This window comes from Aulonocara stuartgranti, assembly GCF_965226115.1.
Source record: "Aulonocara stuartgranti genome assembly, chromosome: 3".
In the NCBI taxonomy this organism is placed as follows: domain Eukaryota; kingdom Metazoa; phylum Chordata; class Actinopteri; order Cichliformes; family Cichlidae; genus Aulonocara; species Aulonocara stuartgranti.
Genome location: NC_138941.1, coordinates 316,904 through 334,243, shown reverse-complemented (window position 1 = coordinate 334,243; position 17,340 = coordinate 316,904). Strand labels below are relative to the sequence as shown.

The window sequence follows — 17,340 nt, the reverse complement described above, 5'->3', positions numbered from 1 at the left end:
GCAGATCCAGGATATGTACTGTGTCCACCAAAAAACTGTTTAAACACCATGAAACAGTTTCACCCGATTAACAGCAAAGACCTGGAGGACATCTTAGGTCAACTGAACTCCTCCTCCTGCTGTTTAGATGTCCTGCCAACAAGTTTTTTCAAAAAGGTCTCAAAGACTTTAGAGTCAGACCTGTTACAGATCGTCAACTTTTCTTTATTATCAGGTGTGTTTCCAGAACCACTAAAAACTGCTGTAATCAAACCTATACTGAAAAAGGACAATCTTGACAAGACACAAATGAACAACTACAGGCCGATCTCAAATCTCCCGTTTTTAAGTAAGATCATTGAAAAAGCAGTTTCTCAACAGCTCAATTACTTCTTAAAACAGAATAACTGCTACGATGCCTTCCAGTCAGGTTTTAGACAGAACCACAGCACTGAAACCGCTCTGACCAAAGTGTTTAATGACATATGTCTGAATACAGACAGTGGAAAAATGTCAGTTTTAGTTTTACTGGATCTCAGTGCAGCATTTGATACAGTTGACCACAACATATTACTCAAACGACTGGAGAACTGGGCAGGTCTTTCAGGAACTGTACTAAACTGGTTCAAAACATACTTAGAAAACAGGAAATACTTTGTATCAATAGGTAACTTCACATCTGAGCAGACAAGTATCACATGTGGAGTTCCCCAAGGTTCCATCTTGGGACCCTTTCTGTTTAACATTTACATGCTCCCACTGGCACAGATTATAAAGAACAACAAAATAAACTGTCATAGCTATGCAGATGACACACAAATATATATCACAATGTCACCAGGAGACCAAGGCCCCGTACAATTTTCTCCAGCTAAACAAAAACAAAACTGAGGTAATAGTCTTTGGCGCCAAAGAAAAACGATTACAGGTCACCAGAGAACTTCAATCTATACATCTAAAAACCACAAACCAGGCGAGAAATTTGGGTGTAGTGATGGATGCAGACCTAAACTTAGAAAAACACATTAAGACAATAACAAAGTCAGCTTACTATCACCTCAAGAATATTTCAAGGATAAAAGATCTGATGTCTCAACAGGACCTGGAAAAACTAGTCCATGCATTCATCTTTAGTAGGCTTGATTACTGTAACAGCATCTTTACAGGTCTACCTAAAACATCAGTCAGACAACTACAGCTCATTCAGAACTCTGCTGCTCGAGTCCTCACTAAGACCAAAAAAGTGGACCACATCAGTCCAGCTCTGAGGTCCTTACACTGGCTGCCTGTCCGTCAGAGGATAGACTTTAAAGTTCTGATGCTGGTCTATAAAGCTCTGAATGGTTTAGGACCAAAATACATCAGTGACCTCCTGACCCAGTATGAACCTTCCAGATCCCTCAGGTCATCTGGATCCGGTCTTTTATCAGTTCCCAGAGTCAGAACCAGACACGGAGAAGCTGCATTCAGCTTTTATGCTCCTTATATCTGGAACAAACTCCCAGAAAGCCTCAGATCAGCTGAAACACTCAGTTTATTTAAATCCAGGTTGAAGACTCACCTGTTCTCAGCTGCATTTGAATAAAGCACCAAATCCACACTTTTAAGCTTAAATTTCAAAACTTACATTTAACTACTGATTTTATCTACTGTTCTGATTTTATCTGTTTTGATTTTATATACTGTTTTGTTTGTTTGTTTGTTTGCTTGTTTTAATCAATTTTAAATCATGCTTTTTATTTGTTTTTGTTTCTAATGTCTCTGTAAAGCACTTTGAATCACCTTGTTGTTGAATTGTGCTATACAAATAAATTTGCCTTGCCTTGCCTTGCCTTTAAGCGAAACATTCTTTGTATGTGAGGAAAATGCTGTTCATCCTCTTCAGCTCTAGCGTAGACAACTGGCTTTGCCATGTTTTCATGTGTGTCTTCTTTCCGTGTGTCCGCTACTTTGAAACGCTTGGGCCGCTCTGCCCGCCACAGTTTCAAGCTGGTCATGTGACTGCATGGCCACATCTGATTGGTAAAAAAGTTACCGGAAACTCCACTGGCGGCATGTTATCTAATGTGTTAAACTAATTATTTTTTAAAAAGTAACGAGTCAAATTTTGGAAATGTAGCAGAGTAAAAGTACCGTTTCTTCTTCACAAATGTACTCAAGTAAAAGTAAAAAGTATCGTGCAAAAAGGGTACTTTAAAAGTAAATTTTTTTTCCAAAAACTTACTCAAGTAAATATAACGGAGTAAATGTAACTCGTTACTACCCACCTCTGCAGACGGGCAAGTATACAGGTATGCTATGAACAAATATACATATATAAAGATGAAGCACTGTGAGGTAAACAGATCTACAGAGTGCTATGAAAATATCTACAGTAGTGGAAGCGTAGCTCTCTGAACAGACTATAACAGTGTAGGCACTATAACAGAGACTACACCATGTCAGTGTCCTAAAACTACAGCAGTAACCAACGTGGTGAATGTTGATAATGAAAGGATCATGGTCACTGGGAGGAGGAGTGTAGAAGGGTTAGGTGAGTGTGGATGGAAAGGCTCAGCGGGGACTGAGTTCAGTAGGGTGACAGCTGTGGGGAAGAAGCTGTTCCTAAACCTGCTGGTTTTAGTCTGAAGGCTCCTGTAGCGCCTCCTGGAGGGGAGGAGGAGCTGGAAGAGTTTATTGGCAGTATGAGAGGAGTCTGAGAATGATGCATACTCGGCGTAGACATCTCTTTTTGAGCGTTGTGTGATGGAGAACTTTGCTTTGTGTAATGTTATAAATACTTGGATAATCCTCAGAGTCTCTGGACTTTTACTTAGAGATATTATATTCAGTCCTGTGGATAGTTATATATTTAAAAATATATTATCCTCTCTGGTTACTCTGGTATAAATGACTCTGAATCACTTTATGGTAAATAACACACTATTTGCAAATTTGCAAACTGTGAAAGAATTCCAGATGACAAGTCTGTAGTTCGACATACAAGTGACGACCTTTGACCTTCATCAGTTTTTATTTAATTGTGTCAGAGAAACTCAAACGTGCTCTTCATGCAGCTGAGTACATTCAGTGTTTAAAACGGAAGCTGTGCAGGTCTGAGATCAGCAGCTTTGTGAAACACCAAGCTGAGGTCCTGTTAATGCTGATATATAGTGACACAGTTACATTTCAATTTAATTCAATTTTATTCATATAGCGCCAAATCACAACAACAGTCACCTGAAGGTGCTTTATATTGTACAGTAGATCGTACAATAACAGATACAGAGAAAAACCCAACATTCATATGATACAGGGGTGATTAATCCTTTTGACTTTGTTTTTATCCATAAAACAGCTGCAGCTTTCACTACAGCACATGTGGTGCTTTAACCTTTGTACTGTTTGCATCAGTTCATTCTGCAGTTAACATGTGAACATGTTGGATGATCTGTCTGCTGTCACTGGGTGGTGCTGAGGTCTGAATCAGCTCCTGTAATCACAAAGAGAACTGAACCATCACAAACTGAAATATAAAGTTTATCTCAAATCTGAAATAGAGCTGATCCTTCTGTCCTCACACACCCAGGATCTGAAGTTCTTCTCTTACATTTCTTTAGTTCTTCAGCTCTGCTCACATACGAGCTGTTTATTTCTTAAAGCCGTATATACCAACAGATTTTCCAATATAATGTTAACCTTTGAGTTGTTGGTGCTTTGTGAATGTGAATCTGCATACATGAGCAGACGGAGCAGGTTTCAGTCCTGGTTCAGTCTGCTGCTGCACCGTGGTCACCAACATACAGAGGTATCATAACAAATATTAATGCTTTTTTCCCTCTCAAAGGATGTAAGCTGTACTGCACATGTAACTTTGTGAACTTACCTCAATAAGAATGATTCAGACTGTTTTATTTAACCTGAATATTTGAAACAAACTTAGTAAAAACAATACACAGAGTCAGTGCTAAAAATGTAATCCGAGGAAAAATGAAACACACATTTTAACTTAAGCTGCCAAGCAGAAGTATTTGGTTTGAGTACATAAATATTAGGCTTTGCTATTTAATCTGTAATTAATGATTAATGAGGGGTTACTGAAGTGCAAGCCTTTTTTAAAATATGTGTTAATATCCTTACAGATGTGGCAAAAGAGTGAAAACATGCTGCTGTTTGCACATATTTAATAATCAGCTCTGCACAGGAGCTGCAGCAGAGTGCAGCCTGTTGCTCTTACAGTGTAATACTCATAATAAAAGTACAGTAACTGTGGTTAGTTACTGACTGAGCAGCCCAGTGCGTTTCTGCTCATTTCGTTCACCTGCACGGGTTAGCTAAACAAACTTTACAAAACAAGTTTTGCCGATAGCCGAGTGCCCATCTTAGCTAGCTAGCTAAGGATGTTAGCTACAGATTAGCTTACAAACACCTTTCACTTACCAAAAATATTGTGGCGGCTCTCAGGTCCTTCTGTCAGGCAGACACTGAAGAACACCTGAGTCTGTCAGTTTGAAACAGTCGGTAAACGCTGGACCTCCTCTCAGCGTCCCCGCTCTATGTGCCGTTCAGAGATACGCAAGTTTCTTCATGACTGCGGCTGCTGCAGATATTAGGTCGTCCATGATTTCTACAGTCACTGGTCAGCAATATAATGTGCGCAAACATATGTGGCTCATATATGTGGCTCTGAAGCCCCGCCCCTCAAGCGCACCCTCAGATGCCGAAGCAGTGCCAACTAATTGAAGCTGAAAAAATAACTGTACGTGGAAAAAAAACGATGTAAGTGTGAAAACCACATGAACAGTGAGTTTTTCTTTAAATTTCTATATTTATGTTTTTTCACTATCATTTCACTTTCAATACATTTGTTTCAGTTTCAATATTTTTTCAGTTTCATTTTAAGGTGGCATCGTTTTAACCTCATATGTGGGTTCAAAGTACAAAAAAGTCCAGTTGTTTCTCTGCCAAACTCCTTAGACTGGAAGTTCTCATGTTATATTAATGTCCCACAGAAAGATTAAGGCAAAGATTAGGACAGGTTACAACTCGTGAATTTCATGTACTTATCACAGTTACAAAAAAGAATCTGCCTGAAGTCTATACATCCATACGTCTCATCATACAAAGCACTGATCTCCTACCTGCTGATGGAGCTGCTTTGGCTGGCTGTTCTTTAGGTTCTTCCATCATCTTTCTATAAAAACACGAGAAGATGATTTTACCAAAAGAAACAGTGAACACAGTCTGGGTGTCACATCATATGAATTTGTGTCATGGTTTAGTGTACGGGCCACACACACTGAAACTGATCTGTGTGAAAGAACACATCGATGACATGTGAATGTAGTGATAACCTCATCATAATAGAGGTTTTTACTTTTTCACATATTTGTTCAGTATAATGATTAAATAATCTGACAATACAAACCTAAAATACTTTGTTCCCTGTCTGCGACTTTGTGCGTCTCTGCTGTTAGTGCTTACAGGAAGTTTTAAACTTAAAATCCTTCCCCACATATGTGACTGTGGTCTCTGGGGCCATTATCCTGAAACACTGGGGCTCAGCCCTGAAAGCTTTGCTATCTTCACCTGATAACAGCAGCTGTTTAAAGTTATTGAGTTTGACAGGGAAGTGAATGTAAATGTGAGACACTGTGTGCTCACAGCTAAAGGCTGCAGTCAGCTGTGTCAGAGCGTCCAATGATCCTTTAATAAACACTCAGAGCTCCATGTTGATGAAGCTGTCATGTGTGAGCTTGTGAGGCTCCTTTAAACTGGCTCTGCTCTGTCAGATGCTCACCTCTTCTTCACTGTCTCTGCTGCACTCTCCATCTCCTCTCTCTCTCTGCTGTCCTGTTTAAAAAAACAAACAAATCAGCGTTAGCCAATCAAACTCTGTGCAGATGCTGCAGCTACAGCTGATATGTCATTCAGCTGTTCATCAATCAGCTTCTGCTGCTGTTTATTCTGCTCTTACTCTGAACACGTGCAGATCTAGGAAGATTTTCTTGGGGTGTCAAAATCAAAGCGTTTGTTTTTTCAAACACACGTGCAGGTGTTTATATCACATATGGTTTAAATGATTCAAATGCAGTAAGTATACATGTTTCATATATCGTCTATAACTGAATTATGTTCTGTAGCCTACATAATGAAACACTTTAGTTGCATAAAACGTGAATTTTGATTTTATGTACTGTATATGTCACAGCATCGCAGTGTGGATGTGGAGAAGAGAGGACCCAAACGCAGGCCTCACAGGTGGTGAAGGCTGGTGTTTATGACAGAATGACAGAGTCTGAGATGGATGACTGACTGGAAGACCAGCTGAACAGAAACGACACATGTGGGACTGACAAAGACACTGAACTGGAGCAGGGACGTGCAGAGAGGTTTAAAGGGGCGGGTGCTCAAAGTTAAAAAGGGGCACATTGAACCAGGCTGAATAACAACAACACACATTCATCAAGAATCTAATATGGGAAGGGCAGGGCTGTGTTGATCTGAGACTGTAGACAGTAAAAAGTCCACAGGAGAGATGGTAGCTGATTAAACAAGTGTCATGAGATAATAACAAAATGCAAAGATTGGTGACAGCGCTTGGAACCATAAGGCAACAAAAAACTGTGAGAAATAATTTAGGCTCTGCCTGTGAATCACTCTTTGCTTCTCTTCTTCCTTCCATCCCATCATTTCATATATCACTCTGCACTTGCTGTCTATGTGAGAACAAGGCACAACTTGCTATTGCAATAAACTATAATCTAATTATCCACACCTAACAACTCTTGCACTTAATCTAAAATAAAATGATGACAGAAAAATGTTATAGCCCTGCCTTTAGTAGCCTCACACAGCTCCTGCTGTTTCCTCCTCATGTCCTTACCAGGCATGTCTGCACAATGTTATATCATGAGTAATATTTTTTTTTAAAAATCCATCTAAATAAAATACACACATGCACGCACAGTGACACTTTAGACCTTCTTCAGAATACTGTATATACTATGGGCATCCTTACATTATTATTTATTACTAGAGCTACAATAATAAAGCAAAGAGGAGGGGGAAGTAATAAATATGAAATAATGTCATTATGATGATTCCATGTGTTTCACTATCCACTCTGTGCAGGGCAAAGCTTATTACATTTTTAAACTGTAGAGATACAATCATTTTACTGCTGTAACATCCAACTTTTGTCTTATTTAAAATATAAATCTAATATAATCTGCTTCTTAATGTATGTTCTTTAAAATACAGCGTGTGTTTTTAATATATTATAATTATAATAATTATTATGTGGACATGCATATTAGATCGTTTTTAGTGAAATATAATCCCTCCAGAAAGGCAGGAAAAGCCCGGAAACTTACTTTAAAACTAAATAAGTTCTAAATACTTTAAAACTAAATATGTTCCCTAAAACGGTGACAGAGCTACAGACCCATGACAGCCTTGCACAGGTAGCCAGCAGCTGTGACCAGCACTACTTGTGCAGTTAATAAAAGGACAGGTAATGTTTGTCGCGCTGTTGCACACACAGCACGCTCGTTTGTTTCAGTTCGTCAGTAGCAACAAGACAGCTTACCAACGTGTACGTAATAAGCTAATACTCCTGGGTGCTACACACTACAGTGTGCGCTGTACACCTACTTACTGGTTTTGTCGCATCAGTCTGTGTCTCTGAGTTAACTTGTGTTTCTCCTGCAGCTCCGGACCGCTAAAAATGCGCGTGCTCTTTGTGAGCTCGTTCCCGGCTCGTAACCAGCGCGTTCTGCCGTCAAGGGCGATCATTGGTTAAATGTGATCATGTGACTGATGCAAGCCAGATCCTTTTATTTAGCAAAACTGTGATTAATAGTTAAATATTATTGTTGAGGGGCACAGACAGGACTCCGCACACACACACATAAAAAAATAAATAAAAAAAATTTAAAAGTTGCCTCAACAAAAGGGCACCTTGGGCACTCATCAGGAAAGGGGCGGGTGCTCAAGCCCCTCTAGCCCCCCCCTCTGCACGTCCCTGAACTGGAGGACACTCAGGACTTACACAGGCTAATGATAATGATCAGGGTTCATATGCCTTTTTCAGGGTCAAATTCAAGCACTTCTTAAACACTTTCAAGGTCCCTTTTCAAACTTTTCCAGCACATTCCTCCCTCACCGCCAAAAAAAAATGCATGTTTCAATTCACATCACCTCAGTAAGACCATGTGAAAGTTAAGACAAATCATCCTAGGTGAACTTAAACACCTTTGTTCCCTTTTTGTTAAGAAATAGAAAAACACTCCACACAAAAATACTGCAAAAGGAAACTGTTGCCTTATATAAAGAGTGTATAAACTCAAAATGCACATGTCACTTAAAAATTAAGATGTGAACAAATCAACTTGTTAGATATTCTTCTCCTGTTGAAAAAACCCCCAAAAAGAAATAAATAAGTCTTCTCATCAGATATTGATGCTTCTTTCCTGTGTGACAGAAAATAGGAGACAGATGTTTGTTTGTTTTTTAAGTTAATTCCCAATAAAGCTGTTTTACTGCTAACTACATTGCTGTCTGTATTATTGCTGAAGTCCTAAACGATCACCTTTAAAGTAGAGTAGAGTCATACAGGTGTCTGCTCCTGCCTTCAGTTATTTTATCTACTGTGTGTCAACTGGCTGAACCTCCTCCAACTGTCTACTGTCTCCCTAAACTCAACAATGACTTAGTGATCTATCCATTCTCTGACCAAACACATCCTGCTGCAGGAGGTTAACATAGCAGCCAATGATGATCCCACTCACTGTGAACAACACATTTGGACCTGATTTGCTGCTCTGGTTTACACGTGAACTTCCACTGCTGCTGTCACCAACTTGAGAGGCTCTACAGAAAAACTGGACTTGTCCATAAAAATCATAAACTACATTACAAGGACAGCATTGCTCAATCAACTCTAATTACTACTGACATGTTATCTCTTCTAACTAAGGTACAGACACTCAAACTTGCTGCTTTCAGTGAGAAGTCAAATGTCTGAATATGAGCTGGAAGCTGCTGAGAGTCCTCCTCCTTCCCGTGGGGTTTACTTTCTCTACTACTTTCACTATAAACACGCCCCTTTCATGCACCTGCAGAGGGCCACCAGCAGATGGAGCTGTCTTAAACAAATCCACTTGGATAGTTAGCTGTAGATGATTTTATCAGTATGATTGTAGGACTTTGAGTTATTCTTTTGATTTATTTAAACTCTTATATTGTGCACAAGTGTTGAGCGACCCATAATTTCTCTGTACTTTTCATAAGAGCAGCCAGACTTTCAGCTAGTTTTTCTTTTTTAAGAGCTCAAAGATATTGAAGAAACAGTTATTCAGCTTCATTCCCACTGATCTCGACTACAAACTGTTTCACTTTGGTTTCTGTTTAAAGCCTCGATGTTTAAAACATTTCCCTGTGATCACATTTGCACCGTCTGATTTCAAAGTTTGTTTCTTTTGGTCATTTAGTCCACAGAGTCCTTGGTGTTCTGAAAGGGACCTATAAATAAATGCATTATTATTAATATTAAAGTAGTTGTTGTACATGTACAGACCATAAATATGGAGTCCAGCTGTGTTTGATGCTGCTGGGCAGACTGACCACTGGGAACCTCTGAGCTCTGCTGCTCCACTCTGTGGAGGAACCATGAAGGATTAGATCAACACAGGATAAAGATCCAGGAGTTTCTGCTCAAATAACTTCATCTGAATCAAGTCTGTCAAGTTTTAAACTCTCAGATTGTGAACATATCAGTAATTTTCAGTCTGTTTTCATGGACGTCCTTTCAGTGGTGATGTCAGGGATGATTTTGAAGAAGCTCATCAAACTGAACCATCAGCAGATCACTGCTCCAAAACCAGAACATGATCCGAGTCTCCCTCCACCACCAGAACACCAGCTTTACTAACGTGGTAGATCAGTGTAGTACAGATCAATAACTGATGAGTCATTTGATCAAAATCACTGAGTGCTTCACGTCTGACCCTCTGATGCTTCTGTAGACATTTTGCATATTTAATGAATGTCTGACAGTTTTACATTCATTCTATGAACACAGTGGAAATGTTGTGTTATAGTCTCCATGTTGTTTCCAGCATCATAAATTCTTAAGTTCAGAAAATTAGATTCTTTCTTCACAGCTGAAAAACAACAACATTTATTCTCTATTGAAATCTGCATCGTCCACTCCAAAGGTCACAATCTGAAGGTAACATCTGGTTTTGTTCCCTGTGGTTAACTCTGAGCATCAGTATGGTGGGATTTATCCACTACATCCACACCACTGTGGTTCAGTGTTGTCCTGATGGAGTAACAGCAGCCAGTATGATCCAGGCTTTAGCTGCTGGGTCTCTGTGTGACCTCTCAGACTGTTTAACAGATCAGACACAAAGAGAATCAGAGCAGCTCTGTTCTTTAAAGACAAACATGAACCCACTCAGGTCACACTTTCCCCACAGATATGAGCATCACTGTCCTCAAACAGCAAATGACCAAGTCGAACATTTGGATCTTTTCTCTTTCATTGTTTTCTTTTTAATGAATCTTTGTAACAATCTGAGGATGTTTCAGGTCATATTTATCCAGGAAACACAAACATGTAAAGGAGTCATCACAGCTCTCTGACCTCGTTGCTCCAGGTTCACCACTGAAGTGTGGGGGTGGAGTTTTGGACCGGTCACTCCTCACAGACGGACAGCTGGACCCTGCAGACTGTGACCTCTGACCTCTGCAGACACAAACATGATTGAAGCAGCTGTGATCACACAGACTGCAGATAATGCAGCTGTTTCCTGTCAGTAACATCCTCTTAGATTAGAGTTCAGCTTTTTACAGGAAAACTGGACAAAACTGATTTTTGTTACAAACTCATTTTCATTTCCTCTCAGCTCACAAACACAGTCAGACAATCAACCAGAGTCAACACTGATTATAATGTCAGTGCAGAATTATTTCTGTTACTCAGTGAGTTCAGCTCTCTGACCTCGTTGCTCCAGGTTCACCACTGAACTCTGGAGGTCGTTCTTTGGACCGGTCACTCCTCACAGACGGACAGCTGGACCCTGCAGACTCTGCTCTGTCCTCCTCTTCCTCCATCATCATCTTCAGTCAGTCTGAGAGGTAAACCACAAACACTCAGTGAGTTCACATTAACAGGAGGAACTGAGTTACAGTCGCTGACCTCTGACCTGTCATGTGACCATGAAACCAGGTCAATATATCTGTAGGTTCAGTCATCCAGGTCATGTGATCTAAGGAGCTTGGAGAGAAAAGAGACGTCTTTAAGTTTCTGGAAGACGTTTCATCTGAGAAGCTTCTTCAGCTCTAAAACCAAACGGTGGAGAGTCCCAGATATTTAAACCTGAGAGGGAAAGAAAGCATGTCGCTGACCCACCACTGATGTTATTTCAAGGAGGAAACTGAGAGCCTTTGCACCAGGAGCACAAACATCAGCTCCAGCAATGATCCACTGATGTGTTTTTATTCCATGTATGAATGTTGTTATTGACAGAGATGACGTTTGTGTGTCAGTGATGCAGTGACTGTTGTTGTTACCTGTACAGGCTGGTTAGACTCTATGAAACAGATCATACAGATCTCTGCATGTTAGAAGAGACTATTAAAGGTCATGAATGAGACAAAGGCAGGGAGGCGTCCTTTACAGCTAAACAGCAGAGTGAGAGAACAGCCAGCACCTCTACATTTATCACATTATACAGCACATGTATGATACTGACAGGGATGAGAAGAATTTAGTGATTCTGATCCCATCATTGATATTACTTATTGATTCTCAGTAGCTCTGCTCTGACAGTCACCACCATCACTGAGCAGCATATCAAAGACATTTGTGCACATTAACTGCATGTTGTGGCTCAAATGTTTGTGCATGTTGGAGGCATTTCCTCTTTGTTGTGATCAGTGTTGGTCATTACTCAAAACAGTCATTATTACACATATTACACAGAACACTTTAATTAAAAGTAATGGAGTACGTTACTTCATTACTCCTCATAACATTACTTTGATGTTACTGTGTAAAATGAACAAATGAGCATGTAACAACATAAAGCTGAGGTACAGCCCCACACACCAACACAGATCCTGATGAGGTCACGTGATGTTTCTCTGAGTGTTTATGAACACAAATCAAAGATGAAACAGCACAAAGACACTTCAAAGTGATTCTACTGTAGAAACATGAACAGGTAGAAACCTGCAGCCTGACTGCTCATCACTTTGTTACCTGTTCAAGTTCAGCAGCAGCAGCTCACTTTATCAATGTGAAAACAAAAATGTCAAAAACCATTGCTATTCTCTATAAAACAAAGCATGTCCTGAACAAAAAATCATTATACACACTTTATTGTACTCTGTTGCTTCCATATATGACTTACTGTCTGGAGATATGGGGTAATGCATATAAAACGAACACTCTTCATATTTTCAAGTTACAAAAAAGAGCTATAAGAATTATAAACCAATCAAACTATATAGAACCAACTAACATTTTGTTTATTAATCTGAATACCCTGAAATTTTATGATTTAGTTGAATATAAAATGGCACAGATAATGTATAAAGCACAAAATAACTTGCTTTGCCCCAGTACTCAGAAGCTGTTCAAAGTCAGAGAGAGTCAATATGACTTAAGGGGAAGAGATTTCTTTAAAAAAAACAAGATAAGGACAAATATAAAGCAGAGATGTGTTTCTGTTAGAGGAGGTAACCTGTGGAATAGTTCTGACAGGGATTTAAAAAGGTGTGGTTCATTTTCCTCAGGGATAGCTCAGTAGGTAAAGTGGTCGCCCCATGATCGGAAGGTCGGCGGTTCGAATCCACTTAACGGCTACCCTGAGGTACCCCTGAGCAAGGTACCGTCCCTACACACTGCTCCCCGGGCGCCTGCTTAGTGGGCTGCCCACTGCTTCACTGAGTGAATGGGTCAAATGCAGAGAAAAACAAGTAATTTCCCCATGGGGATCAATAAAGTATCCATTATTATTATTATTATTATTATTATTATTATTATTAAAAACATGTTTAAAAATAGAGTATTAGAAAAATATATAAATCAAGAATGAAAAGAGCAAAAAAAAAAAAAAAAAAACAACCTCTTGATTCTTTTGCTTTGATGTAGTTACTTATCTAAGGTGCAAAGTTTTTTTTTCTTGTTTGTTTGGTTTTTGCTTTGTTTTCTTATTTGCTTCAGGCCCTGTGTACAGGAGCTGCATGCAAAAAGATATTTTGTGAAAAGGGTTGGCGTAATAAGCAAATGCTTCAGCCAATACCTTTTGATTAGCCTTGTTTCATGCTTACTTGCTTTATGGTCGATTTTTGTTCTGTTTTCACTGAGATATTTGAATGCTAATCAATAAAATCAAAATCAAATCACGGTGCTGGTCTGGGGTCAGTGTTTACTCAGCTTTAACTCACTCTGGGTTCTAGGTTAGCTTAGCGTTAGCTTAGCGTTAGCATGCTGTGTGCTAGCTCAGCGTCAGAGCTCTGCAGGTGTCTCGTGTGTAAATATTAATCACAGTGACAATGAAGGAGGTAAAGGGCTGTGACGTCATCACGTACGCTGCGTCCTCTGTGGGCTCTGAGTGAACTCAAAGTACAAACTACAAGTACACAAACACGAACGTAGCTCAGAGTGGCGGACACACTCGGCCTCGTTGGTCCAGCTGTGAGTCCGTTACCGTGAACTATGGAGCGGCAGATTTGTGCTGAACTAAGCTGCACACAGCTGATGTTAGCCAGGAAACATTACACACTGACTTTAATGGAGAGACCGGAAATACAAACACACACAGTTTGTTGTGTGAAGAAATCAAACACGAGCTGAACAAACAGTAAAGTTCCTAAAGACAAACTGTTAAAGGAGGAAACAAAGCAAACTTACAGTTTCTTCACACACCAACAACAAGCTCCACTCCACACCTGGACACTAAACACGGACACACAGGTGAGCTGCTTCCTGGAAGGAGGCGGGGCTCCACCTGAAACTCAGCACAGGTGGGAGGGGCTCAGCTCTGTGTGTGCTGATGTGTTAACTTTAAAAATATGCCGTCTGACTGCTCAGACTGAGTCAGAGTAAAGTTCACATGCTGACGTGTGGAGACATGAAACCTTGTTGTAGCTGCAGGTGTGAACACACTGGTCCCAGATCAGCTCTGCTGTATTTGTAACATGAACATTTCTGCTGCAAAGCTTCAAATGTTCAGCATGTTTCTCTGTTTCCAGTCTATAGATCCAGTCACACTTTCTACCTTCACCTGTGCAGTAAAGACTGAGAGCAGAGCTGAAAGCAAGCGTCCAATCAGTGAGCAGCATCAACACCTGAGCTTCATTCAGACTCTGTTATTGAAGATGTTGTTGGTACAAAGTTCATCTGCTGCTCACATGAATCCATGAAAGATTTATTTCACTGAATGTTTCTTCAAAGCTCGTTTCAACCTGTTGAAGTCATGAATGAAAGTGCAGACTGAGAGTGGATCACATGATGTTTGAGGTGTGTCATGTGACATGTTCAGTATTGACACACATGTCTAGATTGTCCCTGATATCATAACTGCTCAAACACTGATGATTATATTTGAAGAATTATTCCTGATGGCAGCAAAGTTTGAATGGAGCTCTCTGTCTGTGCTGATTTGTCGCCCTCTGGAGGTCAAAGCACAAACTGCATGATGTCACTGTAACCACCACAGAGACAGGAAGTGTTTTTATGACTGAAACACTGAAATGATGCTAACGGCTGTCGTTAGGCTCACTGACAGCAGTGCTGATGTGTTCATGTCAAACACTGGCTCAGGTCAGACTCCTTCATCCTTCTCCAGCGTGAGGCCGCCCTCAGACCCACAGGAGCCCTGACCTTTGACCTCCTGACCCTAACCATTTTAGTCTTGTTGCATCTTTAAATGCAAATCCTGTGAAATGGTCAGGGGCGGCTCTAGAGAAATTTTCTTAGGGTGGCAAAATCAAAGCCTTTTCCCCCCAAACACATATGCAGGTGGTTACATGTGGTTAAAATGATTCAAATGCAGTAAGTATGCACGTTTTTCATATAAATATAGTCTATAACTTAATTATTGTCTGTACCCACATGATTACACACTTTAGTTACATGAAACATGTGAGTTTTGATGTTATGTACTGTACAGCCTGTATATTAAATACATATGTAGCCCAATAAGTATAAACTCCAGAAAGCTACACAACATGGGGCGCTTCATTTACAAACACAAGTCTAACTTAAGTTTCACTGTTTTTGTTAGAAAACAGTCACATTGTTACAGCTTAAATGACACAAAATGTCAGAAATCTGCACTGTCATGAACAAACATGTAAACCTCATTTTTCATGATTTGTTGGATTCACCCTCTGAGGTCTGAAACACAACCGGACATTTGTGACTCCTTTGAGTTTACGTTTGTATTTCACCCTCAGATTGTTTCATTTTATTTTTTCCTCCTCTTGCTTTGTTTGGTATCTTTTCAGCTCAACTGAATTTAGTTGTTTTTTCACTGACATACTGCATTAGTATTACTATTACTATTAATGTAACTATTACTGATCTGAAATCACACAAAGAACCTAAAATCCTAGCAGTATTTTTTACTGTAAAAAAACCACAGACGTGTTGGGTAAATGTTTATAACTTGAAATGCAAATATAAATTGTACATTTTGTAAACAGATACAACTATTTATCTAAAAATGCAGCCAATACACCTGCTGTTTTTTCATTTTCTACAACCATTTAAAATAGCACTCACCTTCCTTCATTTCCACAGTGTAACATCCACCCACCTGTGTAAAATCAGAAATTCCCATGGTGTTGTTCAAAATGTGCTCTGGCACAATCATAAGCATCACTTGCTGCTGAAAACAAGAAAAAAGCCGTCCTGCTATGGGCTGAACCATTTGTTAATGTGGAGGGGGGGACACTATGGAATATATCCAGTTCTAGCATTTATATTCACTGCTGACTGTAACTACGCTCAAACTGTTAAACTTATTTTAATAAACAACACTGTCATATGCAAAACTGGGGTGGCACTTGGGGTGGCAAGGGATCATTTTAGGGTGGCACTTGCCACCCCATGCCACCCTTCTAGATCCGCCCCTGCTGATGAAGCCAACAGGTTCGCTTCATTTGCAAAAAGCAGATATGAGTTTCTGAGGCCACAGTCTTCTGTGGCAGAAGGGGAATCAGGGGAAGCCCTGGAGGAGTCCACCACCCACCAGAAACAGGTCTGAGCTCTCACTGCAGTTGTAAAGGGGCTACACAGCCCACATGAGGCTGAGGGATGCAGCCTTCTGTCAGACTGTCACTAACACAGAGAAACACCCGTGTACACTCATACTCATGGGCACATACACCAATCAACCTAACCCCACTAACTGCTCGTCTTTGGACTGTGGGAGCCAGAGAACCCAGAGAGGACCCAGACATGGGGAGAGCATGCAAACAGCTTAGATGTTGGATTTGAACCCAGAACCTTCTTGCTGTCAGGAAACAGTGCCAACCACTTTTCCACTGTGCTGCCTGTTTGACTCTGATACACCCATTTTTGAGCTCTTAAAAACAGCCCTCCACACAACAGAGACAAACCATAAAGGACTTTGTGGCTTGTAGCAACCAAAGAAAGTTTAAGGTGCAAAATAAAGAGGTTGAAAGGAAAGTAATAAAGATGTAATTATAACAGTAATGTTGGCTGTGTATCACGTGTGGCATGTCATTGTGGGGCTGGCCTCTGTTGGGATTGAGAATATGTGATGGCGGGGGCAGGGTTGGTTACTGGGGTTTATCCTGATCTCCTGTTTAGTGGAACTGTGCTCCTTTGAATCCACAGCACTAACCTGGCACACACACATAAAATGCATCATTGCTACAGAGCACAGCAGGACTCATTATGAGTGGTGGGGCAGGCTGGATGGTGTTGAGGAGTCGTATCGCAGTGACATTGGCTCCCCTGCTTCACTCTCTCCTGCCCCACTAATGCAACTCACTAATCCCTCTGTCCCCTTTAGGTGGGGCTCACGCTGACAAGATAAAATAAGCTGCAGGACTGGTGGGTGGGGGCTGTGCTGTCAGCCCCCCTGGGTCTGCTCCTCTGTGATCCTCAGTGGGCCAGTATGCCTCTCCTGGTAGCTCCATGGGGGATGGTGTGGTGGGTTGGTGGGTGCCATGGCGACTATGTGCGGACTTCACATTTTTGTCTGCTGTGACAGCTCCTTGATCTGGGCGGGGCCAGTGGGGTGTGGGTAGGTCCTTTGTGGGGCTTTGGACGTTGCCTGAATATTGTCAGGCAGCTGGGTGCTGTGCCTCGACCCTTTCTTCCTTTGCATTTGT

The 17,340-nt window shown here is 40.7% G+C and overlaps 3 protein-coding genes across 3 annotated transcripts in view; 2 read left to right on the top strand and 1 right to left on the bottom strand.

Annotated features, from left to right (window-relative positions):
* The window catches only part of LOC309702181 (NLR family CARD domain-containing protein 3-like), a 233,901-nt gene that overhangs the window by 37,151 nt on the left and 179,410 nt on the right, over positions 1-17,340 (bottom strand). The window contains exons 2-3 of the mRNA XM_082526665.1: positions 5,759-5,811; positions 5,100-5,152 (exon numbers count right to left, since the gene is read on the bottom strand). Of these exons, the coding sequence (XP_082382791.1) occupies positions 5,100-5,152; positions 5,759-5,790 (85 nt within the window). The 5' untranslated portion in view covers positions 5,791-5,811. The remainder of the gene's footprint in view (positions 1-5,099; positions 5,153-5,758; positions 5,812-17,340) is intronic.
* The window catches only part of LOC309702276 (uncharacterized protein), an 84,256-nt gene that overhangs the window by 3,268 nt on the left and 63,648 nt on the right, over positions 1-17,340 (top strand). The window lies entirely within an intron of this gene.
* Positions 13,909-17,340, top strand: part of LOC309702205 (protein NLRC3-like) — a 257,026-nt gene continuing 253,594 nt past the window's right edge. The window contains exon 1 of the mRNA XM_082526716.1: positions 13,909-13,948. The gene's annotated coding sequence lies outside the window, so the exon portion shown is untranslated. The remainder of the gene's footprint in view (positions 13,949-17,340) is intronic.